This window comes from Dryobates pubescens, chromosome 8 (genome assembly GCF_014839835.1).
Source record: "Dryobates pubescens isolate bDryPub1 chromosome 8, bDryPub1.pri, whole genome shotgun sequence".
Lineage (NCBI taxonomy): Eukaryota > Metazoa > Chordata > Aves > Piciformes > Picidae > Dryobates > Dryobates pubescens.
Genome location: NC_071619.1, coordinates 8,138,727 through 8,166,511, shown reverse-complemented (window position 1 = coordinate 8,166,511; position 27,785 = coordinate 8,138,727). Strand labels below are relative to the sequence as shown.

The window sequence follows — 27,785 nt, the reverse complement described above, 5'->3', positions numbered from 1 at the left end:
AAAAGCGCTGCAGCACCTACAGAAGTGAGGTGAGCTACTCCACACATAGCAAGCACTGATTATATAGTATCATAGAATGGTCTGGGTTTCAAGGGACCTCCAAAAGTCAGCTAGTCCAATCGCCGCTGCAGTAAGCAGGGACATCCTCAATTAGATCAGGTTGCCCAGAGCCCCAATGAGCCTCACCCTGAATATCTCCAGGGATGGGGCCTCAACCTCCTCCCTGGGAAATCCATTCCAGTGTTCCATTACCCTCATGGTAAAGGACCTGTTCCTAACATATGTTTGCAGGTTCTGAATAAAGGGCCCTGTTTTGCTAGCTGCCAGAGCTCTGTGCTCCTGCAGTCACAGCAGATTGACAGAACAAAGCCAATATGCATCACCCTTGGGTTGGGTGATTATTTTCAGCATGGACTACAAACCAAAAGAGATTTAAAAAAAAAAAAGAAAGAAAAAAAAGACACCTACCCCACCCCTGCCCTATCCCTCAAATACAAATCTCTAAAAGCTATGTGACAAAACTTGTATGCAGGGGCCTGTAGTAGAAAGGCTCTTTGAACTGACAATCATTTACCACTTAATTACCACTTAATCCTTCATGAATACAGTTGCTATTTTTACAAGTGTGTCACAATGGTGGGAAAGTATCTTGAGATATGATTTTATTCCTATGAATAAATGTAACCTGGTGTATGCACATATAAGTCATCTCCAAACCTCAGGAGTATGAGGTATATACAAAGTCCTCACAAGGGAATAAACACCTCGGGATAAAAAAAGATCTCAGGCCCTTATTTGGGCCTGTTCATAATACAGAATGATGCACTTCTTGATACACTTCAACAACAGCAAGGTGTCTAGGACACCAGCCATGGACCAGAAAGTTGTGGAATCTCAGCTTTTAGAGGTCTCTTAAAGGTTTGACTTTAGCCAGGGTTTTCAAGACGACTTAAGTGCATCCAGGCACAACAACATCAGTGCAGGAGTCAAGAGAAAAGGCAATTTTTTCCTCAGGTACTGGCCACCCTGCTGACTCTGAATACTCTTTATAGGGGAGGAAGATTAAACCCTTGTTCTGGAAGTCTATGATTAAGTTAAAGAAAAAGTTTCTAAACTACAAACAAATGCTCAGAACATGACTCAAGGCATGCTGTAACTCTAAAAGCAAGAGACAAAGAGGACAGAACTTTAGAACATGTCAGTTTAAAAACATTTTTATGCCTATTACCACCCTGAGAAACAGGGACAAGTAACACAGGGTGGTCCTTCCACCCACAGTCTTCAGCAGTAGAAGGAGGCTGTAAGTAAAGAGATATCCCAGCTGTTTGCTGGGACAAAACCTTTGCTGATGTGTTTCAGCAGAGGTCAGGCTGTACTGCCTGCTGTGCGGTGCCAGCAGAGTTTCAAATGCAAAAAACATATGCATGTGTTCTCTTGCCTGAGTGCTTCACGAGGTGATTTGGAAAATTACAAGTTTATCTGAAATGCATAAATCTGTGCAATTTATTTACAGGCAAATATTAACAACAAACCAACCAACAAACCAACCAACCCACGTTCTTTTACCACATACAGGATTGGTTAAGTGTAATGTGAGGAAAAGGGTATTTAATTTCCCTTTCTTTTTAAACTCACTTCTCCCCACTGCCAGTGAGCCCCCGTGGCATGGTCAGGCAGCTGCAGCCCAAAGTATTCACGTCTGTGATTTGCTTTGCCCCCCCCAAAAAAGCAAAAAGTAAATTCCATTTTATAAACCAACTCCAGAAAGATGTTGTGAGCTTCATTTAAGGATTCAAATGAGCCCAAAATCCTAAAATTGAAGAGATTTTGAAAATGCACACGAGGAAAACATTCCCCCCCCCACCCCAAGTCCCGTGGGACTGAGCTGTTTAAAAGTAAATGCACGACAGTCAGGCAGGAATTTTTCATTTTGAACTTGTCTGTGGAGTAATCATTAAATACTTCGGGGTTTTAAGCACTGTGTTTTCTAAAGAAACAACAAACTTTCTTTACATGTGCAGGTGAAACCTGTTACAGGAGCCTCCTGATGGGCATTTAGCAGAACGGTTTGCTTCACGGCAGTTAAGCCCTGCATGGTTGGGACTGGGGAGATTTCCCTCTTTAGCAACGTAAGTAATGCCTCCACCTATTATTCTAGGAAAAGCAGGAATCAGACCGTTCTTTTTAAATCAGATTTTTATTAATGTGAAGAGGCTCAGTGCAGGAATTCCATTACATCTATAGAAATATTTACTACAGCTACATTTTGGGAGGAACGCTGTCGAAATTGCGTTTTCTTTGAGACATTGTGCCCCTATTGTTGTCCCAGTACCACCTGAATTACTGTCATTTAAAGAGATGTGAAGAAAATGAATGTTTTCATTGTTTAGCAGCTCCTCGTGGGAGTTGAATAGTGGCTTTATTTCTTTGGGAGATGCAGGCGTGGGTACGGGCTCGGGATAATCTTTTTGGGTTTGCTTTCCTGAGAATATTTTGCACCACTCACGTTACTCGGCTCACCCTGGGGAGGCAATTGGCTTTGCCCAGGCTGTTCGCCGAGGACGCGGAGCTCAGCCCTGCGCCCCGGCTGCTCAAGCCCTGTCCGACGGCACTTCACGATGCCTCGCTGAAGGGACTAGGGTCAGCATAGGGGAACTAATGAGCACAACCAGATGTAACGAGTAAATATAGAATTTTATTTCTTTTAATATACATTTTAAAAATAAAAGTTTTATTACTTCTTCAGGGTGAGAACTTTTACTGCGGCTCCACCTCGGAGCTGGCTCACAGCGCTTGTCTCGCTGAGGCTCGAACCTCCGGCGAACCCTACCAACATCCTCCCCGGGCTCACCGCTTTCCACTGCTCAGCTCTCAGCTCACACTTGCCTTTGGCGCCCAACCTGCCCCTCAGTGGGAGAAACCACTTTTCGCAAATCCATGGGGAGGATCCCTACTGAGAGACGAGACGAGACAGTGTGACCAACCTTCTCCAGCTTCAAAAAGGCCAGTGAGGCACTTTAGAAACAAAAGAGAGCGTAATCCCTTCTGTCTGTTGTCATGCCCCTTCTCCAGGGGACAAGCGGAGCATTCTCTGTTCTGTATCTCCCCTTCCATCTGCTGCTCTATGATTTGCGCCGGTCCGTGTTGGGGGAGGCTTCGCCGCCATTTTGTTTGCGTGAGGGGTGAGCGGGACGCTGTGCTGTAGAGGCTGAAGGGGGGGGGCGAAGACGGCGGGGGTGAAGACCACCTGGGGAGTCGCGCCGAACACTTGTGCGAAGAGGAAACGGTGAGGGCGGGCTGAGCGTCGGTAGGAGGCACCGGGGCGGTCGCCTCCCCCGTCCTTCGCAAATATGTACATCAAGCAGGTAAGCCGGCGTTCTCCGAACCGTCCGCCTTGTCTGGTGTGGCCTGATTGTGGCTGGCCCGGTTTGTCTTGGCCTTCTTTGCCCTATCCTGGTGCTGCGGGGGGCGTCTTCATTCATATTTTGGGCTAGCGGCAGAGCCAGGTCCCGGGCCCACATCAAGAGGCCCTCTGGCTGGTGGCGGGTGTGAAGGCCTTCGCCGCTGTCCCGGGGAGGGAGACTGCGGCCGTTGGTGAGGGAAAACGTCCCCGGCCCGGCCACGCCACAGAGCAAGCGCGCCATGTAGTCTGGGGGATGCCTTTTCTGGTTCCTGCGGCTGGTTTAGTTGTTTTCTGGTATGAAGAGGTTTTGAAGGCAGACACTCTTGGACCCAGGACATTTTTCGCGGGCTCTGCGACGATGGGATAGCCCGAGTGTCCTGGTCCTCCAGGCGACGGGCAACCCAAAGCCCGGAGGCTCTTACTTGTGCTAGGTTCATACACTCCTCTCTTGTCACGTTGCGTCTTCCAGCTGTTCAAGTTGTGGGGATCTCCTCTTTTGCATGTGTGTGTATATATACACACACACATATCTATATATGTTTATTAATATACCCATATTTTAATCTACATGTAGTTTCAATGGGAAAACGTGACCATATTGGGGGTTTCAATTCAAACTGTTTTTGTTTGCTGCTTCCTCCGGCAGAATCAAGTTGCTCTTTGACTGGGGTGATGCTTTAGGCCCTCGGGCATGAATTCTTTAATCTGTTACACTTCATACTTGACGGGCGACCTGTAGCTAATCTTCAGTTAAAAAAAAAAGGTTCTTGTATAGACTTTTCTCCAAACCGTTTTTAAGATTGAGGTAATCATTAATGTTACTTTTGTAGCATAACCCTCCAGTCATACTGCATGGTATAGCTGAAATTCTTTGGCTGCTTTTGTACCACTGCCTATGCATGTTCATACAGAGCCTCCTAGGATTCTCATTCTCGGTGGACTCAATTTACCTAGCTTTCTGACACCCTGCGGGTCTCATTATTATGAAAAATACTTCTTCGTGTTTGGAAGTGCATATTCTACATAAAAAAACCCAGGTTTTCATCAACTGTTTGACTAGGGAGTGTTTCAAATGAGTGTTTCAAATGCCTGTTGATAGTGTTCTAGTAAATCTACGATTACAGGTGTACACGTTGCTTTAAAGTATCAAACACTGTTCTGCAGATGTGAACTGCATAAAAGTAAACAGTAGTGAAGATATAGAGAATTAAAGTAAGAAGTCCAAATTAAGTGAGAACAGGAAGATTAATTTCATCTGGAAGAGAGATTTATGTGGTCAGTGACCAGTGCTGGAGCCACAGAAGAGAACGTTTACAAGGTGTGAAAGTGAGAATGAAATGGTGAATTTTTTTCCCACCGTTGTCATTTATTTTATTGCTTCACAGAAATAATTCCTGGAGTTGGAAGATAAAAATTATTTCAGTCTTAATCTGAGGTTGTATAAGGCAGTAAAGAAGTTAGGAGGCTTCAGACTTTGTAGGGATGCACAAAGACCTCTAGGAAAAAACTTGAGAGGGTGGGAAAGTGGTGTTCAGAATCTGCCTGTGTCATACTCCTGTGATGCCTGAATTTGTACATGGTAAAAGTTTATGCTTGTTTAGTAATATCAAAGAAATAATGGTTCGTTGTTTTTACATTTCTGTAGAGGGTTTTTGGGTTCTTGGGGGCTTAAAGTAGATTAATTTTTCCATTCTGGATGTTTTTAGAATATTGTAGATAAACTAGAAAAACACTGTAGAGCAAATTTTTTGTCCATTATTTTACTGAGATTTGACGTATTGGAAGCAGCATTGTTTGCCAAGTATTTTTTGAGAAAAAGATGATTTATTTTTCCAAATTTGAGTGAGCAAAAGTAGTTGCAATGGCCTAGAGTTGGTTTCAAAACCTGAGGAAGATTTCTGTTCCTGTTTTTCCTTTGAAAGCCACAGGTACAGAGCTTGCACAAGTCTCCTCTGGCATATGAAGCAGACTTGGTTTTTGTGGCACACGGCGGGTCTGTATTCACAGTCACAGTGAAGGGAGTTTTCAGTTCATGTGTTGTCTTAAACTTGCTTTCTGGAAACTTGCTTTAGGAAATCCTTAATTACTTCCAATGCAGTTGCTTTGGGTTCAGATCTGAATACTGTGCAGGTACTTGATGTGAACTCTATCTTGCCTGAGGAGAGGGAGCATAAACAGTTGCAGTTCAAAAAAGAGTTTAGATGGGCAAAGTATTGGAGGAAATTGTATTGGAAGACTGTGCCTTTTCCAAAATAGCTGCTTCTGCTTAGATCTGATGTCAACCTGATGAATTTCTCAGGTGTTTGTGATGTCAGTGGCTCTGTGATTTCTGATTCAAAGTCAGTTAATGCCTTTACAGAAATTGAAATAACAATTTCATTGTCTGACATGACGTTCTCGTTCAACTTTTGTGAGATGGTTTTAATCCTCTAGTTACTAACAGGTGGTAAGAGTAGTTTCGCTGTCATCCTAAGAAGTAATTCTTCGTTGATGATGGCTATCATGGTGAAACATTGCCGTTAACTGTAACAATACCATGCTTCTCTTCTGGAAGAGCTTAGCGAAGGACATAATGATTAAATGTCAGCTCTAGTTCTTTTGTAACTGTTCTTGCTGAAAGATCTGCAAAGAGCAAAATTTGAATGTGGCTGCTGTCTTTTAGATGTTTTCCTGAAAAATGCAAAGCTGCTGTTTAGTCTTGCAGCACAGCTTTATTGTTTGGAAAAGGTTGCTTAATGCTGGAATGGATCCATTTCTCTGCTCTGAAGACCCAAACTACTGTATATTGTCACCGTGCCTTGTATTTTACTTGCTTGGCAAACCTCAAGTAACTACTGAAAGAGAATAGTTGAAATTTGACATGCAGCTTGGGATGACTCTGCTGTGTGGCTCCTCAAATAGATTGTGTAGGTTTGTATTTGCTTAGGAAGTGAGTTCACTAGAACCAAGATAGTTTGCCTTTTTAACTTTCCTTTTAGGCTGCACAGTAAAACAAAACATGACTGTATTGTAGGTATTATAGGCAGAGCCTGGTAACCACAGTTTTTGTAGTTCTGCAGTTCTCTGCAATTGCTTGGAGCATTTGTAAACGCAATTCTTGCCGTCCATGTGAATTGCATTACAAAAATTAAAAATAATCTAACCTGACTAGGATAAATGCTTGTTATATTGAGGTTTCCTTTCCTCTATGTAACATTTAATGCAGTAGCGTTTTTACAAAAGGATTGTCAGAACGCTCATGTTCACGGTACTTTGGCCTAGGTAAGCACCATTATGTCTTGTGATGGGGGAAGACAATCTGTCTCTTAAGTGCTGCTTAGATGAGTCTCACAAGTTTTGTGATGTAAATTGCTGGGTTTTGAGATGTAATTGCTGAAGATTATGTGGGAAGGGTAGAGAAAATCAAATGCAATGAGCGTCAATAGTCTGTAAAACTTTGTTACAATTATGCACTCTTCTCTTCAGGTAATCATTCAGGGCTTTCGAAGCTACAGGGACCAAACCATTGTGGACCCATTCAGCTCAAAACACAATGTCATTGGTAAGTTCAGATTTCTAACACGAACTGGAGTTGCGCTTTTTACTTCAGATGTTCACATTGCAGTCCTTTATAGTTTTTAATAGTCTGCCTACATTTGATGACTCTGTTTTCTGTTTTGGAAACTTCTTTACAGTTGTCTGCAATTTATTGCAATATGTGTATTCTGCTTACAGAAGAGTAATGCTAACATTCAGTTTTACTGTGACAGTAATATGTGCTAGTCTTCAGAAACTGAGTGATGTCTGTAAACTTCCTATCTGCAGATTTCTGTAGTGGCCAGACTCATTCAACCTTTAAAAGCTGTCCTTGAAGGAACAGCAGCAGAAAGTTTGTATGGAATTATTTTTTTTGTGCATGTCTGATCACTTTTGATAAGTAAGCACACTAGCTACTATAAAATGATGCAGAGAAGATGATCCTCCTCCAGCTTTGAAGGAATGAATTTCTCCAATGTGGGCTATCAAAAAATAAAAGTTTCAAAGTGTAGTTCATATGGAACACCTAATCTAACAGCATATTGTCCACCATTCTCATGCCTCTTCTTAATTTTGTGTATGCCTGCCTGGTTCTGCCTTTTCATTTGCATTGGTTTTAGTGATTGTGCAGCAACTTTGACACTGCTGACAGTGAGAAAACAGTCAGCTTTGGACATAAATACTTAGTAGCCATGGTTTACCCAGAGACTGGGGAAAAATGTGCATATGGCTTGCATAGTGTGTCCTGTTGTGCAGTGTTACTTCAGTAGGAGCTAAAACTTCAGCCAGGGATTGGTGTTTTTAAAAGGAAAAAGTAAAATCAGGCAAGTGATTTCCATTCATCAAATACGAAGAAAAAATAATGCTTAGACCAGAAGAGTTTGATTTAGGTCTACTGTTCTTACCCCTGAAGGAGATAAGTATTAAAAACAAAAAGATTGTTTACTGGTTTAGCTGTTATAGTGGAATAGTGTTGGAATTTTTAAGTCGTGGTAATGAGTTTGAGTGTTAAAAGTCTGTCTCATTCGCTTGAGATTTTGTTTGACTGTTACATTTGGATTCTCTTCTTGGGTATTTAATGTGCACTGCAGTGTTAATGTATATCAACTTGAGGTTATACTTTGTGTTTTGTTTTTCAGTGGGAAGAAATGGATCTGGAAAAAGCAATTTTTTTTATGGTAAGTGTGGATTTCTTCATGAGGATGCTGTGATAACCAGGTTGGTTTCTTGTTAACCAGAAGTTGGCTTACTGCATGTTTCTTTTCAACAAGGAATCACAGATTGTTGATTACTTGACAGTGATGAAAGCCAGATTCAATACACTTGTTTAATACTTAGCCATCAGATTTTTCCCTAGTATTTGTCATCTCTTAATAAAGGCCTTCTACAACTTGTAAGAGGAATAAAATATATTTACAGGAAATGGATCTGAAAATCACCCACCTTGAAGACCAATTGTGATATTTGCAGTTGCTGTAGACATTTCTAGTGGCTAAATTCTCAACTGGTTTCATAGCAGTATGGCACAACTTATACAGTTTTTTTAATGTACGGTTATGCAAGGGGTTGTGGAGGGGGAGCACCAAAGGAGAACAAAGGTGTTAGTGGCCTTTGTGATGGTAGTCATTATAAATTGTCAAGTATTAAGTATTTTAGCAATATTTTTAACCTATCTCTGTGTGCTATGTATTTGTAGAGGAAAGCTCTTGGATCCCTACTTCTGCAGCATTGTTCATGCTTATGCAGTGACCTAGTAAGGTGGCCACGATGAGAGTGTACAGCAGACTGAGTGATAAAGGTCCATCAGGTTAAGGTTTTTAATGAAGAAACATTGTAAGATACTAGCAACAGCATGCCTGTGCTATACAACAGTAAAGCAGTATGTTTTGAGTTAAAGAAACTGCTGCATGGATCCCAAATGGAAAGAATGCATCTTCTGTTTATTTTATTACAGCAATTCAGTTTGTCCTCAGTGATGAGTTTAGTCATCTTCGCCCAGAGCAGCGACTGGCTTTGTTGCATGTAAGTGAAGGTGCATAACAAAACTAAAGAACAAGCTAATGCATTAAAATGTTACTGCAGAAATGGTAAACTACTGGGCTGCGGATATTTGAAGCCATCCTTAAACGGTTTTTGTTTCCCTTTGGCATAAGGGAGTTTATTTTAAAGAAACACTTTACGCTGATAACGCTTACTGGTGAATGCGTATCCCAAGATTTTCAGAAATAAAAATGCATGTACTGCATCTTACACAGATGCTCTTGACTTGAAGTATCCTTGGAAGGAAAGGGGGAGTGGGATTGTCACAGAAAAGGGGGGATGAATGAGCACAAAAAGCCTCCTAAGGTGGGAATTACCTAACCAAAATATCTCCTTTCTTAGGAAGGTACAGGTCCCCGTGTTATTTCAGCCTTTGTGGAGATTATTTTTGACAATTCCGACAACAGGTTACCGGTACGTTGAATAATCTACTTCAAAAATAAATAGATGATCGTTTCAGACTTCAGTAATCTCAGTATTATAGAAGTCTTCAGTATGGCAACTGCTTTTGGGTCAGTTTTGGTAAAAAGTGTGGTAAACGCTCTGAATTTGTTATACATGCCTACTGCAAGCAGTTAAATTTACTTTGTTTTGTTTTCTTAAGATCGATAAAGAGGAAGTCTCACTTCGCAGAGTCATTGGAGCCAAGAAGGACCAGTATTTCTTAGACAAGAAAATGGTGACGTAGGTACTTCTTTTCCTTAGCTGAATGAGACTAGTATTCCTATAAAAATTGTCTAGTCAAACAGAACACTTGCATCTCTAGCCTGAAATGAACCAATCCAGTTGTGTAATATTGAGCACAGTACCTGACAGCAAGGACGTCCATCAGTCCTTGTGTGGTAGCTTCAAAGACTGCCATCTACAATTTAATCCATTCATTGTTGTAGTGTTTAACTGCTTCTATGGTATTCTTTCAGAGCTTTTGTAAATAGAAGAGTTAACAGACTTCAAGGTGGCTTCATATTGTTTCTTTTGATACCTTTACCTGTATTTTCCTCCTCTTTGCTTCAAGGTGCTCGCTCTTAATCTCTTTGCAGTGTTATAGCGTTGTAGATATTTTCCATTTTTATTCCCTCATTTTCTTTCAGCTGTTACCAAATAAAGATGCTTCTTCAAATACATCGTGCATTGCACACAGTGATTATACTGTGTGATGTATAGTTGTGATACTTATTTTTACAGCTGTCACTTTCACTATAAGTGTTTTTAATGGATTCAAAATATTATTTCAGGAAAAATGATGTAATGAATCTTCTGGAAAGTGCTGGATTTTCTCGCAGTAACCCCTACTATATTGTCAAGCAAGGAAAGGTAAGAATCTTTCTCACAGAGTAGAAGAAATCACTGTTACCGCTATCATGTTTACTGGATGCCACATGTAGTTCAGTTATTGCAGAAGTAAACCAAAGCCTAAATCCATTTCAATTTGAGACATTCTTGTAGATACTGCTTTTGCAAATACTGTTGTTCTAGTGGTTTATGTTGGTTTTAATTTTATATTGTGTTTGGAAGAAAACTTTCCAGAAAGTTAGGTGTTTTGTAGTGAAGTTTGGTGCAGCTAATTCTTTCAGCCAAAATACACCTACTGGTTTTGTACAAATTGAAAACAGTTACTTTCTTGTAAAAGGTTGCAGCTGCTGAAATTTTATTGAAGGAAGCTGAGTTTTATGTTGAGTTTAATTGTGTGAATGATTTAATGTTGGATTAATGAGTGTTTCGTGGCATGAACTATTCTAAGATTTATAACCCCTACATTTTGGTGTGGGTTTATGGAAGTATTTAAACTACTTGGTTTAGCACCAGAGCTTAAAAAGCCCTAGCTTGAGTTTCTCCAAACAGAATTTTGAGCAGGTAATGATTTCTTCAGTTTGCATAATACTAATACTTTGAGGTGTAGCAATAACTGGTAGCATATGAAAACCAACAAAACTAATTACAAGTGGAATACTTGCCATTCTAAACTAACCGCCTCAATAGGAGCCCAGTATGGTATATACTAGGTATCTGAATCTCCCTGCCAAAACCTCAGGCAAGCAGGCACAGCAAGAAAAGTGCAATCTTTGATCTTTTAAGCAGGCTGTTGAAATCATAGAGCTTACTTTTTTCAGATCAACCAGATGGCCACAGCTCCTGACTCTCAAAGACTAAAGTTACTAAGAGAAGTAGCTGGTACCAGAGTGTATGATGAACGTAAAGAAGAGAGTATTTCACTAATGAAAGAAACAGGTAAACAGGGTTTTAAGAAATGAGCTTTTTATGCCACAGCAATTCAGATAACTCCAAAGGTTTATGGCTTTTTCAGTAAAGGTTAATTGCTGGAAAGATGTTATTTGTGGCATGTTAAATGATGTAAAGCGTGTCCTATTTCCTCCTTGAATTTTAAATATCTCAAAAGGTTTAACTACTGGCTTTAAGTCTGCTTTTAGTAGAAAAACTTTTTAGCTTGGCTAGTAGGGATATATTTGTACTGTTCAAAACATGAGTTATATCTGCTGGCACTAGTCCAAAGTTTGGAATGCTTACTGCTGTGCAAGTACTAAAGTTCATTCAGTACAGTCTATGTTTTAAATGTATGAGGCGAAAGAGTACATGCTTGTGTTGCTTTACATAACTAGTATCAACAGTTCTGCTGTTGGAGTGGCTTTTTGGGGAACTTCTGGACATGGGTTCTTCTTTACATGTTTTGTGACTGTTGACATAGGTAGTCACTGAAGGAGTTTTGGTAGCTTTAAAGGTCTGGAAATGTATTACTGTGTTTAACTGCACTTCAAGATTGTCATCTTTTATAAAGAGGGCAAGCGAGAGAAGATCAATGAGTTGCTGAAATACATTGAAGAGCGACTGCATACTCTGGAAGAGGAGAAAGAAGAGCTGGCTCAGTACCAGAAATGGGATAAAATGAGGAGGGCATTGGAATACACCATTTATAATCAAGAGCTTAATGAAACCCGAGCTAAGCTTGATGAGGTAAAAATTCTTGAGTAATAGAAACTGGAACTTGAGCAGTTGGTTTGCTTTTTCCTAGCATCTCCTTGTGTTCCTCAATAGAATCCTGTCAATGTTCTTTGCTAGTTTAACAAACTGTTTTCTTCGAGGGGGGCAGGGGGAACCAACAAAACCCCGAACACCCAGAATCTTGCTAGTTACACTGTTAGTGATGTTTCTTTACAGCTTTCTGCCAAACGAGAGACGAGTGGAGAGAAATCAAGGCAACTGAGAGATGCACAGCAAGATGCTAGAGATAAAATGGAGGTAAGTCAAGATTCCTTTATTGGTTGAGTAGTGGGCATGGGTTGGTGATGATGTTCTGGTGGTTCTTCAGTGGTTCTAAATACTGAAGTGACTGGTAATACTGGAGACTTCAGCACCACCATACATAGGTAAATTTTCAGTACTTGATGACCAAGTGCCCCCCTGGATCCTTCCACTCCACCCCATTCTAAAAGTTTCCTTTTAAAAAGGCTCTCCAGAAGTGTGTCGTTGGGAGTTTTTCTGAGGGTGGAGGTAGGTTCTAAAACCATGTTAAATTCTGTTTTATGCTTTCATCCTGTTCAGAAACAGGAGAAGTTCTTCTGCATAATAACAGTCTGGTGGGTTTTGCTAGATACTGACGTGTGCACACTGCGCTTAAGATTCTGAATGCTCAAATTTGCATAGGAAATAGAGCGGCAAGTTCGAGAGCTGAAGACAAAAATTTCAGCAATGAAAGAAGAGAAAGAACAACTTAGTGCTGAAAGACAGGAACAGATTAAACAGAGGACGAAACTAGAGCTGAAGGCTAAAGACCTACAGGATGAATTAGCTGGCAACAGTGAACAAAGGGTATGTAACAGCAATGAAGTCTTAAAATGTCATCAGCACGAGGAAAAGTACTTGTATGCTGATGTTTTATGTTTAGAGTGCAGCATTTCATTATTTTTTAAGGTTTGCTGGAGAGAGAGCTTAGTGTTCTGTGGTGTCTTCAGTGTGCTTCTATGTTGTGGGAGTGACAGTGGTGAGCAGTGTGAGCAATCTGGCAGTTCAGGCCTGGAGCCTGACATGGTGGTAGGCCATGCTCAGCGTAAGTGCAGAGCCAGCAACCAGTATGCCAAAACAGTGCTGTGCCTGCAGCGCTGTAACTAAAACAAGACGCTGGTAGCTAGAAACATAGTGATTTATCTTGGGACAGCAGGACATGCACCTGCATCAACAAACCTCATGTGTCATCCATAGTTGGACCAATAATCTACAGTAGTGTGATGTGTGGTCACTCGTAGGGGACCAATGAGTCCATGCCAATAAGGTATACCAAGGTTATATAAATTGTAGCAGTTTCCTTGCTACACACTTCTTTTTCTGCCTGTCCTGTCTCCTCTCCTTCCATGCTTTGCTGTGCCATGCTTTCACCATAGGCCTGAGCCATAGGCCTGCAATACTGGAACAATAAAGGATCAATACCGATCATATTGGTCAGCCGTATTGATTCCAAGAACCTCCGTCGTTGCCATATCTGGCTAAACTATGTATGTAACAGACTCCTGTGTTGCGGTCCCTTATCATCCTGTATGTTGCAAAATTGAGCACATACAACTCCCCTTCTTCCCAGTACTTGCAGCAGTTAAAGTAGGATTTTGTTTGTAACCCTAGCTTGAATTTCCCTGTTTGGGCTATATAGACCTTCCTTGCTTGCATAGTTTAACCTCTTGAGAGTGCTTCCCTTCATCCCTTCTTCTTGTCCAGATTGGACCAGAATTCCTTTCTGTTGTGTTGAAACAGGGTAGTATCAGATAAACAATGGCATCTTATAATTAAATTGTTCTTCACAAGTGTGTATTTATCTAATAACACAGTTCCTGATATTACCTAACTTTAAATACTGCTTTGTTTGACTTTCAGAAAAGACTGTTAAAGGAGAGGCAAAAGCTTCTTGAGAAAATTGAGGAGAAGCAGAAAGAATTAGCAGAAACGGAGCCGAAATTTAACAGTGTAAAAGAAAAAGAAGAGAGAGGAATTGCTAGGTCTGTGACATTCTACAACAGTCAAAGCATTAAAAAACAAACAAACAAAACCCCCCCAATGTCCCAAGATATTAGTACTGTCTATGTGTGCAGTTAATTTGGTTGTACTTGTTGCTTGAGAATGGGGCAGTTAGATGTCCTTGGAGATGGTCTGTAAAAAGCCTCCTTTGTTGTTGGGCAGATGAACAGTATTTGGGGAGGTTACTTTTTAAGTTTAACCACTTACTGTTTTTTGATGTCTTGTGGGTGACTTTGTGGTTTATAACATGACCCTTTTCTTTTTGTTACTGATTTGATGCTCAGGTTTTTAGAGTGTGGTTTGGCACTTTGGAAATTCTTACGGTAATTCTTAATGCTCTTGCCCTTAATAAATACAAGGTTTCTTTATAATACGGCATGTTTTTCCCTTCTCAAAATAGACTGGCACAGGCCACGCAGGAAAGAACAGATCTTTATGCAAAACAAGGTCGAGGAAGCCAGTTTACTTCCAAAGAAGAAAGGGACAAGTGGATAAAGAAAGAACTGAAGTCTTTAGATCAAGCCATCAATGACAAGAAGCGGCAGATTGCAGCCATACACAAAGATTTAGAGGATACAGAGGCAAACAAGGAGAAAAATTTGGAACAGTACAGTGTAAGTTTTCAGCTTATTGCTTCTCAGTGTTTTTGAGACAAGGGTGACACACTCAAATTTAGTCTTGGACAATTGGACTTCAGTGCATATTTTTAAGGAAGATGAGACATTCTGGTTGGGTGTGGTCTCAAGAATCCGTTCTTGAAAAAGCCTGCAGATAAATTCTGAATTCCCTTTAGCACTGCGCCTACCTTTGCTCTGTGGTGACTGTTCTTTTGGGTACATTCTCCAGAGTGTTTGGCCCAAGATTTTAGGAACAGGTTTAGATCTGCCTTACTCACACACATGCCATTTCACATACATAACAATTTGTTATGTTTTTATAGAGCTCTGCATGGGTTATATTCACTTTTCCCTTCTCTTCTAAACTGTGCTGCAAGCACTGCACTTTTGCACCATGATTGCAGCTGGTTTTAAGTTGCCCCCAATACCTGCTTTCCAGATTAATTGTAACTTCACATTTTTACTGCTTGCTTACCAAGATATATTATGGGTGCTCTTGCAAGTTGCTTTAAGTTGGTTAAAATGTTTGTAGGAATCATTTCTGATATTTCATTAGTAATTTAGTACTGAATAAAAAGGAGTTATTTTTTAACAGAACTGTAGTTTTATACTCTTATCTTTGTGTTAGAAACTGGACCAGGATCTTAATGAAGTGAAGGCTCGTGTTGAAGAACTGGACAGAAAATACTATGAAGTGAAAAATAAAAAGGATGAACTCCAGAGCGAAAGAAAGTGAGTAATTAATTGAAATGTTTGACTCTCACTTGATTTGAAGGGCCCCAATTATGTAATTGTTAACATGGCATGTAGGTATGTTTTAGAAATACAGCCATATATGAATTCCTGCACTTCACCCTCTTACTAGGTTAGCAGTCTTTGAAGACTATAATAAAAATGCCCAGACTTTATTTACACTTAAAATATTGTAATTATTTTTGTTCTGTAGTTATCTGTGGAGAGAAGAAAATGCTGAACAACAAGCTCTTGCTGCAAAGCGGGAGGATTTAGAAAAGAAACAGCAGCTTCTCAGAGCAGCAACAGGAAAGGTAAGATACCTGGTACTTGAGAACTCCTTGTGGAAACTTGTCTTCTCATTCTTACAGGGCAAGTGGTAGTCATATCTGAAAAGATATCACAGTTAATTCTTTGGTTGTGGTCTTAATGTCAGAATTAAGATAATTATATTTGTAACCTGATTTTTTTTTTAAAAACACATTTACAGCTATAGAACTAGTTGGAAATTAGTTTTGTAAGCTCAGGGTAATTGAATAGAGATAAGGAGACAGGTAGAGCTGGAGTAATTTTAGTAAGCTCAGGGTAATTGAATAGAGATAAAGAGACCAGGTAGAGCTGGAGTAATTTTAGAAGTTGTTCTAATCTCTTTTAACTTATTAAAAAAACAAACAAACAAAAAGAAACAAAAAAAACCCCAAACACAACCCAAGCAAACGGGGTAAAAACCCACAAACAAAGTAAAACAAACCACAAAAAAACCAAACAAAACCCTCACAACCCTCCCAGAAAACCCAACAACAACAGAAAAACCCCAAACAAACAAAGCCCCACAAAACAAAGAAAGAGCAACCGCCTCCCCTCCCTGAGAGGTCGTGGACTCAAATACTTGGATATCTTCTTCGATTAGAGCTGTAGGTTAGTCAGCAAGAACTTGGTAAGAAAAAACGAAGCTACAACTTTCACAAAGCTGAAGATAAAATGAGTAGTACCTCTGAATCTTTAATTGTAGAACAATAATGAGTTATGTTTTAACAGGCCATTTTGAATGGTATAGACAGCATAAACAAAGTTCTGGAGCACTTCCGTCGAAAAGGCATAAACCAGCATGTTCTGAATGGCTATCATGGCATTGTCATGAATAACTTCGAATGTGAACCCGCTTTCTACACCTGTGTTGAAGTTACTGCAGGGAACAGGTAATTGCATGCTTTTAGTGTTACATAAGTTAAAGCAGCCCAGTACTACAATTCAGTTGGTGCCAGTTACTAATAGAAGTTCTATTCTTTTGAACTCGAGCTCTTGTTCCTTCTTGGTCAAAGTGCTTTTTGTTTAGCATGATCAAACTGTTAGTCCTTCGAGAAGGAACTTATAAGAATTCTGCCTATTTAAAAATTAATCCTAGCTGCTCACAATATTGCCTAAAAAATCCTAAATCAAACCAGCACAAAGACACTCCCCCTCATTCCCCACAATAAGAAAAGGCCCAGACCCACACTCCTGACCTTTTCTGTAAGGACTGGTGGTGAGGTTGAGCTATATGGAATAAAGTGGATGGCATCTTCCAGTTTGAAAAATTCTACAGGAAGCAGTGCTGATGGTTGATAACAATCAATTAGGGTTATTACACTTAACACCAGAAAATCTCATGGGTGAGGGTGGTCTCTAAACTGCTATTAAAAAGCCATCTGAAAAAATATTGAGTGTTACCGAGTCTGTGTAATGTGTGTTCTAGGAGTAGTAAGTGCCTTTTGGGTGCTTCACCACTTTCTGCAGCATATGACACTTTCTGTGTGATCGGTACCCTGTTTGAATTAATGAGTAGTCAAGCAAATGCTTGTTGTAATGAAATGTAGACACTACAGAACAGGAAAGAAGACAGAAGTGTCATGATTGTGCTACACTATCACATATAAATGTTGATGCTACCAGAATTTGAAGTGCAGTTCCTAATCTGCGTCTGTGCGAACAGGGGTATTTGAGTACTTTGCAGTTCTCTCTGAAATCTTATACCCTGTAGTTTGGAAAAAAAGCATCAACAAGCAAACTAGTTCAACTTGGAAGAGAAGGATCTTTTTTTTTTTTTTTCAGTCCCTCTCATGCTAGTCAGTCATGCACAGGGCGTGTGATTGCTGTTACTGTTGATTGTGTACAGAGGCATAAGGTGCAAACTGTGTGTAAATCCATACAAAAAAGGCTGACTATTGTGTGTTGATAGTATGGGGGAGAGGTCTGCAGCTGAACTAGCAGAGACTGTGTAAACAGAGAGTGACACTATGTATCTGTTGAGCTGCTCTTGTGACTGGAGGGTGGAATGTAAAATTCTTAGCTGATTCCACATTAAGTGAATGGAGTGAATCCACTTGCTTATGTCAAGGCACAGCCTTGAAAGATCTGTGACACAGCTTTATGTCCATACATTATTTAATGATACCTGCATGCTGACCATTTCCATACATTAGTGCTTTTAGGGGAGTGAAGTTTTGCTTATTTATTGATCTTGTTAATTAGGCTGTTCTACCACATTGTGGATTCTGATGAGGTCAGTACAAAGATCCTAATGGAATTTAACAAGATGAACCTTCCTGGAGAAGTTACTTTCCTCCCTCTGAATAAGCTGGATGTTAGAGATACTGCTTATCCTGAAACTAATGTGAGTTTGAGTTCCTTTTGAACTTTCCTCTACTTAATTACAAAGCCTCATGTTTTGAATCGTTTGCATATATTGCTTATTGCACAGCATTTGCTTTGCTTTTGAATGTGTGCAATTACATAATTCTAATATGTCTTTCTCTTATAACAAAATACTTAATTCCTTACCAGCTATTTGCTCTCTAAATTTAAACTTCACCTTGCAAGTAAATGGGTAATACTAAAGAGAAATAGAACTGCCTTGTAAAGGGATAGTCAGTACTTGCTGGATGCTGCCATGTGCAAAAACTGAAGAGCTGTGCTTTGTGTTACAGCCATGGACAATTTCTCAAAGTTATTGGAAATTAATTGTGCTTTTAAAATAATAATAAATACATTTTCAGTGACAAGCATTTAAAAGGTAGTTCTGAAATGCATTTCAGGAAAGTGTTTGCTCTTGTTTGAAATTTTACTAGTGAATTAATTGTGTAAATGCTAACTGCTGCTACAACAATCATGGCAGAAAAAAATTTTGAGAAATAGATTATTTTACTCATCAGATAAGCAGAAGGAAAAAAAATAAGAAGCTGTCTTGACTTCTAGTGTGCTTATTTTGGGGAGGGCTTTACTAGTAAAACTGGAGGGGAAAAGATGATGGTAACTTATTATACTTAATATTGTTTTGGTAGCAATTTAATACTCAGATTCCTGCCAGACTCTTAGTTGACTTAAGGCTCATGCCAGGATGTTAAAAGCTGCAAAATCTTGTAGTTGATTTCCATAGAGCATTTGTGTTTGTTGTAGGAATATTCGGTCAGTGTTGTCACCCTTCTACCCACTCAACTGATAGCTGCTTATTTCCTAAGTATCATTCACAATAATGTACTTTGAGTTCAGGGTTTGACATCCTGAAGGTGAATGAATGTGAAGTCTTCCTTCTAGGATTTTGATTGTGAAGCCAATGTTAACATTCAGTGAATTTGAGATATGATAAACTTTTAGAAATTCTTGTTGTGGGACTAGTGTATTGCATTTTAACTCTTGATGGCAGTTTGCTTCTTCCACGGTGCTCTTGAATCCTGTGTATGAATTAGTTGCAGTATATTTGCCATATTTGTATCAATATGATGTTCTCACTAAAATCACTGTTGCTTCAGGATGCCATTCCTATGATCAGTAAACTGAGATACAACCCAAGATTTGACAAAGCTTTCAAACATGTTTTTGGAAAGACTCTAATTTGTCGTAGCATGGAAGTGTCTACCCAACTAGCCAGAGCTTTCACTATGGATTGTATTACTCTGGAAGGTAAATATTACAATCTTATAAATTAGTTACTGTAAGAATGAGACTCCTAAAATGTCAGGCTCATTAAACGTGGTGTGTTAGTGCTGTCAAAAATACCATGTACTTGACAGAGATGTACAATGTTGCATTTCAAGTACAGTGCTTAAAAATACAAAATTTCTTTGCAAACTTTGAACTTTCTTATCTAAAAGTTGGTAGCTAGGTATCTCCATCCTGAGAACTGTAAAGCATATTCAATTTGTATTAACTACTACTGAGTACAAGGTGAATACTTTGGCATACTAGATACACTAGTACGTTATGATCTCTGAACTAATCTATATCTCTTGTTAGTTGCCTGTTCTTGGAGGGCAGATTCCTTGCAGGGTTATTATTTTACTCTCTTGTCTCCTAAAGTTAATCTGAAAAATTCCTGAGGGTGTCTGAGGAGGAAGTTATTAATTTTTCAGTAACATCATGCTCTCAAGCCACAGATGCTGCTAATTACTCAGCTTCTCTTGTTTTCTCCCTCACCAAAGATCTGAGATTTAATTTTTTCCCAAACCAGTAGTGCTAGGCATTTGCATTTTCCCCTTAATAAAAGTGTGGGTTTTTTTTTCCTTCAAGCTGCATGGTTTCAGAGATTAATTAATTAAAAGGAAAAAACCAACTAATGCTTAAAGGAGGTCATATCAATGTATACTGGTCTTGAGATAGGAAATGCACTTTGAGTACAGAAATAAACACTTCCCTAAGTATTGTAAAAATACATACGTGACTTCTTGGTAACTGCTGCAGCACTTCTGTAGCTTAGTTGAAATGCTCTAGTTAATCTACTAGACTGTATTGTAGAAACTGCTCTGAACGTTATGGAGAGCATATAGCATGCAGTTTATAGGCTCACTCTCTTATGCTCTTAGGTGATCAAGTCAGCCATCGTGGTGCATTGACTGGAGGTTATTACGACACCAGGAAGTCTCGGCTTGAGCTGCAGAAAGATGTTAGAAAAGCAGAAGAAGAACTTGGTGAACTCGAAGCAAAGCTCAATGAAAACTTACGCAGAAACATTGAAAATATCCTTTTATTGTTCTTGGGGAAAGGTGATGTGATGGCAGAGCTTTTGTTTTGCAGTTACAGTAATAGGTAAAAACATACTGCATATTAGCTATAGCGTTTGTTTTGACCGTTGTTAATGTAGCCTGATTCTGTATGTTACTGTAGAGATTTTAGTAACAAAGAAGTCAGTGGTAGAAGAGAAACAAACAAAACCTTGCATGTGAAGATTTGTGTACAAACAGTGAAAATTACAGATTTTAAGAGATCCATAGTTTGTATGACTGAATAGCACTCTTTTTAAAAAAACAATTTTTAGATCAATGGAGCTAGTTAAGAAATGGTTTCTAACCATTCTGTTAATTTTTTGGGTAAAAATTCCATACTGGGGAAAATTGACTGAAAAATAGCAGTGAATCGCAACTTGTCCAGTAGCTTGCTTCAGAAAGTGGCTGGTGCTGTAGCCTTCAGAAAAAAAAGAAGCTTTAGAAATCTGTCCCCATTAAAATTTTATCTTGATCTTTAAAGCTTAGAGATGAGGCTAAACCCTAATTATGTGTCTTTCTGTTCCTTTTAGAGTTTGTAGTAACTGCTATAACCAGATATTACTGTTATCTGTGTTAATCTTCACTGCTGTTTCTGATTCATACTGTATTTTTAGTGCTCGTGTCCTGAATTGCTGTGTTACATAGTCCACTTATGCTGTGGGGAGGAGATGGAGAGCATTGTGTTATAATTAAGCTCTGAGCTGCTTGACAGTCTTGGTATTTTCAGTCCTTGTACAAAAATTCAGGTGACTGTCAGCTTTTTCTCTAACCTCTTTTTTCTATAACCTCTTATTTTTGAGGGAGGTTTATACAGTCTTCCCCCCCCTCCCCCTTTTGCTCCCATTATCCATGTCATTCTGTCCTTTGAACTGAACTCCTTTGTTTTTTTCTGTCCTGCTAGCAGTGTGTTAAGAGACATTTTTGGGGCAGTAGATAAGCAGAACACTGCAATCTGTGCTGATAAGCAAAACTTAACGAGACACAGGTACATGCTTTTTTGATATCAATAGCAGAATGTTGAAATGTTCTTGTTAAATGTAACTTAAATAGACTGAATTTGCCAGCTGGCTCTATGTGCACCAGCACTGATGAATGTCTTCCACCCTTGCCTGTAAGCAATGTGCAAGGACCTATTTTGTGTATCTACAGTTAAGTTTTTATTAAGTATGGTGTTTTTTCCTTAGGTATTTTTAAAGCTACAGCCACATAGGCATATAGTTTGAAAAGGATTTGTGCAGAAACTAATTTTACTACTTATCCCAGTGTGCATTGTACAGGTAGCCTGCTTTTTGTGACTAGGAATGGGAGCTTGAATTTCTGTTGCTTGTAGTTAAATTCCTCAATTACCTGTTAGACCCATTGGTGTTGCAAAATTATCAGCTAAATGAAGCTTTCTTCATTTTTTTCCTTTGCGTTGATAAGAGTGCTCATGTAACTTCTGTGGCTAGTTCTTGATTTCTCCTGTGCAACTGAATATTTCTGGGGTTGTTTGTTTTGTTTTGTTTGTTTCTTTTGATGATAACTGAATGTGCTGATTGGACTAAGAATTGAAAGTACTAATAGGTATAAAATGCCTTTTAAAACAAGGATAGTTTTCCTTAGCCCATGGTATGGATTAATAATGAGATTGACCAGCTAATGAACCAAATGCAGCAAATTGAGACACAGCAGAGAAAGTTCAAAGCCTCTCGAGACAGTATTTTGTCAGAGATGAAAATGCTGAAGGAGAAAAGACAGCAGTCTGAGAAGACATTTATGCCTAAGGTACAGTATGGAGATACTGAAAGCTGGGTTTATGTAAACTGTTTCATTAATATTGCTGATAAACTCTCATTCATTTCTGGTTAATATCATAATATGAACTATGAAGAGATCACTACAGATGTCACAAAAATGTTTACATAAGCAGAAAAATGAAATTCATATGAATTTGCAGATCACTGAGGATTCTGTTTAATATGTGTTCTGTAGCAACGCAGTTTGCAGAGCCTGGAGGCAAGTTTACATGCTATGGAGTCAACCAGAGAATCATTGAAAGCAGAACTGGGGACTGATTTGTTATCTCAGCTCAGTCTTGAAGATCAGAAACGTGTGGATGCTCTTAATGATGAAATTCGGCAACTGCAGCAAGTAAGGAAACTAAAATGTCTTGCCATTTAATTTACCTTCCCAATAAACTTGGTTTTGTCCATTTGTATGAGAAGTCACTTCAGATTGTAATGTAATTAAAGTGGTGGTTCATTTATGTCTAGAAGTTGAGGCTAATCTCCTAACTACTGAGAAGGTTTTTTACTGTAAGAAGAACAATTAGTAAACCTTCCTGTCTCAGCATGAAGAGTGGCTTTGTTCTCTTAATTGTTTTAACTAGGAAAAAATAGTTTGTTTAGGAGTCAGTGAAGGCAGTTAATATTTTTCTTCTCTTTCAGGAAAACAGACAACTTTTGAATGAAAGAATTAAATTAGAAGGTATTATTACAAGAGTTGAAACATATCTCAATGAGAACCTGAGAAAACGCTTAGATCAAGTGGAACAAGTAAGGATTTCCTCTTAAATGTACTTTGGCAATCCATTTTTGGTTTGTTTCCAGGGCTTTCACTTACTAGTAATTTGATAAGTACTCATTTGTTCTCCTGCATTATCTGTGATGGGCTTTGTTTTCCTATATGCAGGCTAAGTCAACACAGTATTTTAAGAATCTGAGTTTTTGACGTGCTTGGTTTTTAGAGTAGGATTTCTATCTGTAAACAGGGCATGATAGATTTGTTTCAAAGTCTAACTGTTCTCTAAAACCTTACTGAAATTTTTAAGACAGTTACATGCAGAGTAGCAGAAGATAACTTGTTTGCCTGGCTTATACTTTTGTTCCCCTCTATACTGAAGCTTGGTGGCATTTCCTTTGTCCCATAGGAACTGAATGAGCTTCGAGAAACAGAAGGTGGCACAGTTCTGACTGCCACAACGTCAGAGCTTGAGGCTATCAACAAACGAGTGAAAGACACATTGGCACGGTCAGATGGTGGGTAGCAGCATTTTTATCTTTCTTTCATTTTTTGAAAGAAAATTCACCCTGTTTTTGAAAGTTCACACAGCATATTTTTCTTTAGAAATAGACAACAATATGAGAAGTAGTCGTTTATTTCAAATACACTGCAGTGGTAGTAGGTGATGGGACAGAAGCAGACAGCCTCAAATTGTCCCCGGGGGAGGTTTGGGCTGGACATGAGGAACAAATTCTTCCCCCAGAATATTGTCAAGGCCTGCAACAGGCTGCCCAGTGCAGTGGTGGAGTCCTCATTCCTGGAAGGCTTTCAAAGCCCTGTAGATGTGGTGCTGAGAGATATGATTTAGTTGTGGGCTTGGTAGTATTGGGTTAATGGTTGGACTCAATGATCTTGAAGGTTATTTCCAGCCTAAACAATTCTATGATTCTATGGTTATATATCCTGTAACAGATTTCTGGAACTTAAACCCAAAAATGAGATAAGATTTTGTGCATGATTTTAAATAGTTGTTCTTGATCTTTGTCTATAAGTAAATTACTGTCAGATAGGAAACATCATCTATATGTATTACTCAGAACTTTCGGTTTTTGCTTCACTTCTAGACTTTAATATGACCTCAGTATGTTTGGGGTTTTGAAGCCATATACTCATGGAGAAGAATTGAGAAGGGGTTTCAGCTTTTTGTTTTAAAATCGGATTTCTATTCTTTAATAGAAATTTGTCGTTCTGTTTCATAAATATTTGGCTGGGTAATTGCTGATCTTTCACAAGCAAGTGGGTCTGACGACTTTGGGTTTTGTGCTCTCACCCAATACCACAGATCTGGATAATTCTATTGACAAAACAGAAGCAGGAATTAAAGAGCTACAAAAGAGCATGGAACGCTGGAAGAACATGGAAAAGGAGCACATGGATGCCATTAACCATGATACTAAAGAACTTGAGAAAATGACTAACAGACAAGGCATGCTTCTCAAGAAGAAAGAGGAATGCATGAAGAAAATCCGAGAGTTGGGTTCACTTCCACAGGAGGCTTTTGAAAAGTATCAGACTTTAAGTTTAAAGCAGGTAATAAGTGTACTTGTTGTCACGTTTCATGACCTGAAATATTCCTGTTGGATACATCTTGAGCATCACCTCTGGTGTGTTAATGTTTTTCCATTTGCAGTTATTCCGCAAACTGGAGCAGTGCAATACGGAACTGAAGAAGTACAGTCACGTTAATAAAAAAGCCTTAGATCAGTTTGTAAATTTCTCAGAGCAGAAGGAAAAACTGATAAAAAGACAAGAGGAGCTGGACAGGGGCTACAAATCCATCATGGAGCTGATGAATGTCCTTGAGCTCAGGAAATATGAGGCTATTCAGCTGACTTTTAAACAGGTAAGAAAATGTCAACAATTATGATGACATTGGTGCTAAAATCAAATTGTCCTGTATGTAGCAGCTGCATGGGAAGATGCAGATACTGGCTGCATCTATTCTGTAATAGTAGAAGGCAGTATCATGTCACTTGAGGTTTGGGCTTTTTATTTTAATATTGAAAAAGAAATTGTCTAGCATTTTAAATAGATACCTTGGTTGTCTTAGAACTCTGGCTTTGCTTTAAATTTCTTAAATATTTTATTTCTGGTGAAATCTTTTATGTTCTATGTACAAGCCTTTCTGGGCAATGTCTGGTAAAAAACTGCACCAAATCCATTCTCTAGAATGGAATAGAATTAACCAGGTTGGAAGAGACCTTTGAGATCATAGAGTCCAACCTATCATCCAACACCATCTAATCAAATAAACCATGGCACCAAGCACCCCATCCAGTCTCTTCCTAAACGTCTCCAGTGATGGAGACTCCACCACCTCCCTGGGCAGCCCATTCCAATAGCCAGTAGCTCTTTCTATGAAGAACTTCTTCCTAACATCCAGCCTAAACCTCCTCTGGTGCAGCTTGAGACTGTGTCCTCTTGTTCTGGTGCTGGTTGCCTGGGAAAAGAGACCAACCCCTTCCTGGCTACAGCCTCCCTTCAGGTAGTTGAAGAGAACAACAAGGTCTCCCCTGAGCCTCCTCTTCTCTAGGTTAAGCACCCCCAGCTCCCTCAGCCTCTCCTCATAGGGCATATGCTGCAAGCCCCTGACCAACTTTGTTGCCCTTCTCTGGACAGGTTCAAGCAACTCAACATCTTTCCTAAACTGATTTAGTGAAATTGACTAGATGTAGTGAAACTGACACCTAGTTTTAACAAAGGATCTTAACTACAAAACATGTGAAATCTTCTCTTAAAATGTCATTTGCTTAACTGACATCTAAAGCTTACTGAAATAAATTGTATTTGCTTTTGCTTCCGTTTTAATTCTTTTGTTTAATTGTGACAGTTGCCGTACTAGATGTTTTAGAAGCAAGTTCTGTATAGCATATTTCTCACTTCTGCTGAAGAATGAATGTGAATGAAGCAGGTGTTTAGTGCGGTCATGTAAAAAACCAGCTGTTTTTTGTAATCTAATTTCACTTTGCAGAAATGAGCTGCTTTACTGACTTTCTCTTTCAGGTGTCAAAAAATTTCAGTGAAGTATTCCAGAAGTTAGTCCCAGGTGGCAAGGCCACACTAGTGATGAAGAAAGGAGATGTGGAGGGCAGTCAGTCCCAGGATGAGGGTGAGGGCAGCACCGAGAGTGAAAGAGGATCTGGATCTCAGAGCAGTGTTCCATCTGTAGATCAGTTCACTGGAGTTGGCATAAGGGTAAAGAAAAATACTTGTTTCAGTACTCCAAATATTTGTTTAGATTGCCTTTTAAGTTTGGTGAGCTTTTTTTAATGCAATATTTAATTGGTCTATTTATTTCTTAGAGTATCAAGTGGTGTGGTTTAATAACTGGAAATCATCTTCCTGTTGCATTTAGGTATCGTTCACAGGGAAGCAGGGTGAAATGAGAGAAATGCAGCAACTTTCAGGAGGACAGAAATCCTTAGTAGCCCTAGCCCTGATATTTGCAATCCAGAAGTGCGATCCAGCTCCATTTTACTTATTTGATGAAATTGACCAAGCCTTGGATGCTCAGCACAGAAAAGCTGTTTCAGGTAGCCGTCTACCTTTTATTTATCTTCATTGTGGCTGAAGGACTTCTCATCCCCGATGTTTGAGATAAAATCTTTTAATCAAAAAGGCAGACTTTTGAGTAACCCAGTGAGGGTTAGAATTTTACTTTGTGCCTTTTGAAGCTTTCATGAACTCGGGTTTAGGTAGCAGCCCTGTGTTGTCTACTACATCTAAAGGGCCACCTACTGCACTTCAGTGTGGTGGAAGTAGTCCTGGTTTTAAGTGTAGCTTGGTTTTTAAAAATTAACTTTTAGTCCACTGCATTGTTGGCAAAATGCTTACTCTGTTTTTCATCATGGAAGTTTAATTACCCCACTGATTTTGCAGAGTTGTTAAGAGTTGATACTGAACTGATAATACTTAAACCTGGTCTTTTCTTGATTTTTTTTTTGTTGTTTGTTTGTTTTAGTATCCAAAAAGTCATTTTTGCCTGCCTCATTAGGACCTGCCCTGCTCTATTAAAATGCTTGTTGAAAATTAATAAAGAATTTTTCTGTTCCTTTTTCAGATATGATTATGGAACTGGCTGAACATGCTCAGTTTATTACCACAACTTTTAGGCCTGAACTGCTTGAGTCAGCTGACAAGTTCTATGGTGTAAAGTTCAGAAACAAGGTAAATTGTGGTTCAGTTACAGCACTTACTGAGAACCTTACCAAGTGTGTCTGAGACTTAACAGTTTGGAGTGCATCAGGCTGTGATGGATTTCTAGTTATATCACAGTCTTGTGTAAAAGTTTTTGCCTTCCTGAAAAAGAATTTAAATATCTCACCATATTTTTTAAAGGGAATTAGAAATTGATTATAGGCCTGTTGCAGAGTCCTAGAGTCTTCAGAAATGAGTCTTACCCTGCAGGAGATACTTTGGTAACTGTATATTTCTTTTTCTCCCACCAGGTTAGTCATATCGACGTGATCACAGCAGAAATGGCCAAAGACTTTGTAGAAGATGACACCACGCATGGTTAAACAAGATGGCACTTAGTGCTTGTTTGGAAGATGCATATAGTGCTATGTTTATGCCAGGGAGCTGTAAATTTTAAAATACAAATTATTTAGTCCTTGTTTTAAAATAGTTTTTGAATATATGTTTTAACCAAGACCCCAGAAGGCTTAGTTTCAAAGGAGCTTTAGTATCCATTTTGTCTCTGTTGCTGTATTTTATAAGATAATTGTTAATGTCACCTTTATACAGTGCCTGTAGTTTGGAAATTTTATTCTCCTCCCCCAAATCTTTTGTAAAGTGTCTGTTGCTGTTTTAAAGCTTTTTAGAAAGTGCTAGCTGCTACTTCTTAAAGTATAATGTTATCAGTTACATTGCCTCACGTTTGTTTGGTTGGTTTCTTTT

General features: G+C 39.1%; 1 protein-coding gene across 1 annotated transcript; it reads left to right on the top strand.

The window, feature by feature from the left end:
• Positions 1-3,165: 3,165 nt before the first annotated feature.
• Positions 3,166-27,785, top strand: SMC3 (structural maintenance of chromosomes 3). Its single transcript, XM_009908150.2, has 29 exons — positions 3,166-3,365; positions 6,869-6,944; positions 8,059-8,097; positions 8,874-8,941; positions 9,302-9,373; positions 9,564-9,643; positions 10,195-10,273; positions 11,071-11,188; positions 11,754-11,929; positions 12,134-12,214; positions 12,620-12,784; positions 13,838-13,959; positions 14,379-14,592; positions 15,224-15,327; positions 15,542-15,641; positions 16,366-16,526; positions 17,839-17,980; positions 19,116-19,266; positions 20,166-20,318; positions 21,958-22,109; positions 22,317-22,475; positions 22,772-22,879; positions 23,254-23,362; positions 24,169-24,416; positions 24,517-24,729; positions 25,890-26,081; positions 26,242-26,419; positions 26,947-27,053; positions 27,335-27,785. The coding sequence occupies exons 1-29, from the start codon at positions 3,351-3,353 to the stop codon at positions 27,404-27,406; spliced, it is 3,654 nt and encodes a 1,217-aa protein (XP_009906452.1). The 5' UTR covers positions 3,166-3,350; the 3' UTR covers positions 27,407-27,785.

Coding starts and splice junctions, on each gene's coding strand:
- SMC3 (XM_009908150.2), top strand. Junction 9,374..9,563: donor ATTCCGACAACAGGTTACCG/GTACGTTGAATA, acceptor TGTTTTCTTAAG/ATCGATAAAGAGGAAGTCTC. Junction 22,880..23,253: donor GCTTAGATCAAGTGGAACAA/GTAAGGATTTCC, acceptor TTTGTCCCATAG/GAACTGAATGAGCTTCGAGA.